Source organism: Austrofundulus limnaeus, unplaced genomic scaffold, assembly GCF_001266775.1.
Source record: "Austrofundulus limnaeus strain Quisiro unplaced genomic scaffold, Austrofundulus_limnaeus-1.0 Scaffold67, whole genome shotgun sequence".
NCBI classification, from domain to species: domain Eukaryota; kingdom Metazoa; phylum Chordata; class Actinopteri; order Cyprinodontiformes; family Rivulidae; genus Austrofundulus; species Austrofundulus limnaeus.
In genome coordinates, this window is record NW_013952469.1 from 1,109,546 (window position 1) to 1,111,289 (window position 1,744).

The 1,744-nt window shown below is 37.2% G+C and overlaps 1 protein-coding gene across 1 annotated transcript in view; it reads right to left on the bottom strand.

The window, feature by feature from the left end:
- The window catches only part of LOC106518834 (leucine-rich repeat-containing protein 16B), a 13,406-nt gene extending 12,372 nt beyond the window's left edge, over positions 1-1,034 (bottom strand). Inside the window, exon 1 of the mRNA XM_014010253.1 lies at positions 979-1,034. Within this exon, the coding sequence (XP_013865707.1) occupies positions 979-1,034 (56 nt within the window). The remainder of the gene's footprint in view (positions 1-978) is intronic.
- Between the last annotated feature and the right edge of the window lie 710 nt (positions 1,035-1,744).

A 1,744-nucleotide genomic window follows, 5' to 3' on the forward strand; every position in this document is an offset into this window, starting at 1 on the left:
GCTCAGCTGAGGTGGTGAAAACTTCTGGATCGTTAAGTTGGTAGTAAAGAAGGTTTGGTGAGCTTAATTCATGCATAATCCACATCCCCTTTTATTGATGAATTAACAACTTCCTTTTATTAACCTTCAAGCTTCTTATAACCTTTATGAGTGTAGATTAGTAAGTGACTCAGGTGAAGGATACTAGCTTACGGTGACTGACTTTAATGTTTATTATTAAACTTAAGGTTTGGTGATAATTGTCTCTGTCTGCCCAAATAATCTGTATTGTCATCTCTGAATCATTTAATATAGGGTATATTATGAAATTCCGTTGTCTGTGCGTCATTTCTTGGTTATGTCTTGAAAATGATAGAATTCACAACTCAGTATCTGAGACTGATTTAAAATCTATGAATTATTTCCTGAAATAATCAGGTGGTGCCCCTTTGTTATGCTAATAATTACGAGGTATTTATGATATAGCATTGTCCATAACATCGACAAAACAGCATATCCCTACAGGGTTGGGGTCATTTTTTGCTACTAGCCTGACAATATATGATATTTTACATCTAAACTTATATATTTGGATTACTAGAGCATCTGAAGATATTTTCTTGCAGTTTGGGAAATATTAAATGAAAAGTGGAAAATAGTGCATGGCAAATTTTTAAAAATGATCTTAGATGTTTTTAGCCTGGCCCTTGGCTTCCTACACAGTTCGCTCAGTTCTAGTTTCCCTTCACTGCTCCGTCTGAGATTTCTCCCATAGATGAGGATTTCTTCAGTAGAATTTCTACTCAAATCAGAGAACAGAAGGAGGAGTTGTGAACGATGGCTTTGATTTTCTGCACCGTTTTATTCTGCCTGACGTTTAGCAATGGCAGTGGAGAAAGTGAATGAAGCCAGTCTGTGTTGATAAGGCTTCCAAATTAAATTAAATTTGTCTGACAAAGCAGCAGCTCTCATTTACAGTCGTCTCCTTCAGCTCGGTACTTCTCTCTTAGCTTCTTAGCCTGGCCTCCTTCATGGTCGACCTGGCACTCATACATCACAGCCAAACATTAGTGATTGGATAAATCAAATCCAATCGTTTTAAACTTCAACAGAGTCCATGCTTTTAGCAAGAAACCGTTTCTCAATATCCGAGAGTCCAGACCCTCTGTGCAAAGCAAAGCGTAAAACAAGGAGCTGATTTAAATTTTTAACTAGGCTAGTGATTTTTGCACTTTTTGACACTTGCTATGGTTACCAGCTGTAAATGACTTCATCAGTTCAATATTGGTTGCCTGGATTTAGTTAAGAAATCCATTTTTAGCATTTAAGCACTGATAAAAACAGATCTTATGCAAAATATGGTCAGATGTTATATAGACGTAGTCAAAGCCATGGTTTTTAAGCATTAACTTTGAATTCTAAATTTATGTCCAGGAGAATTTTTGTAAGAAGTAAATTTTTTTATACCTGGAAGGGATCTGGTACTTTTTATGCAGATAAACATGGTATATCTCTTGGACTATGGTGCACAGCCTGGTGAGAATCCAGTTTCTTATGGGAAAAAAAGCCCAGTCCCCATTGGGGGAAATACTGTAGGTTAGGGTAAGGACTAACATGTAAATTGAGTTTAGGGTCAGGGGTCAGGGTTAGCCTATAGAAATGACCAGTAAATAAATGGAAGTCAATGCAAAGTCTCCATGAGTATAGAGGAACAAACGTGTGTGTGTGTGTGTGTGTGTGTGTGTGTGTGTGTGTGTGTGTGTGT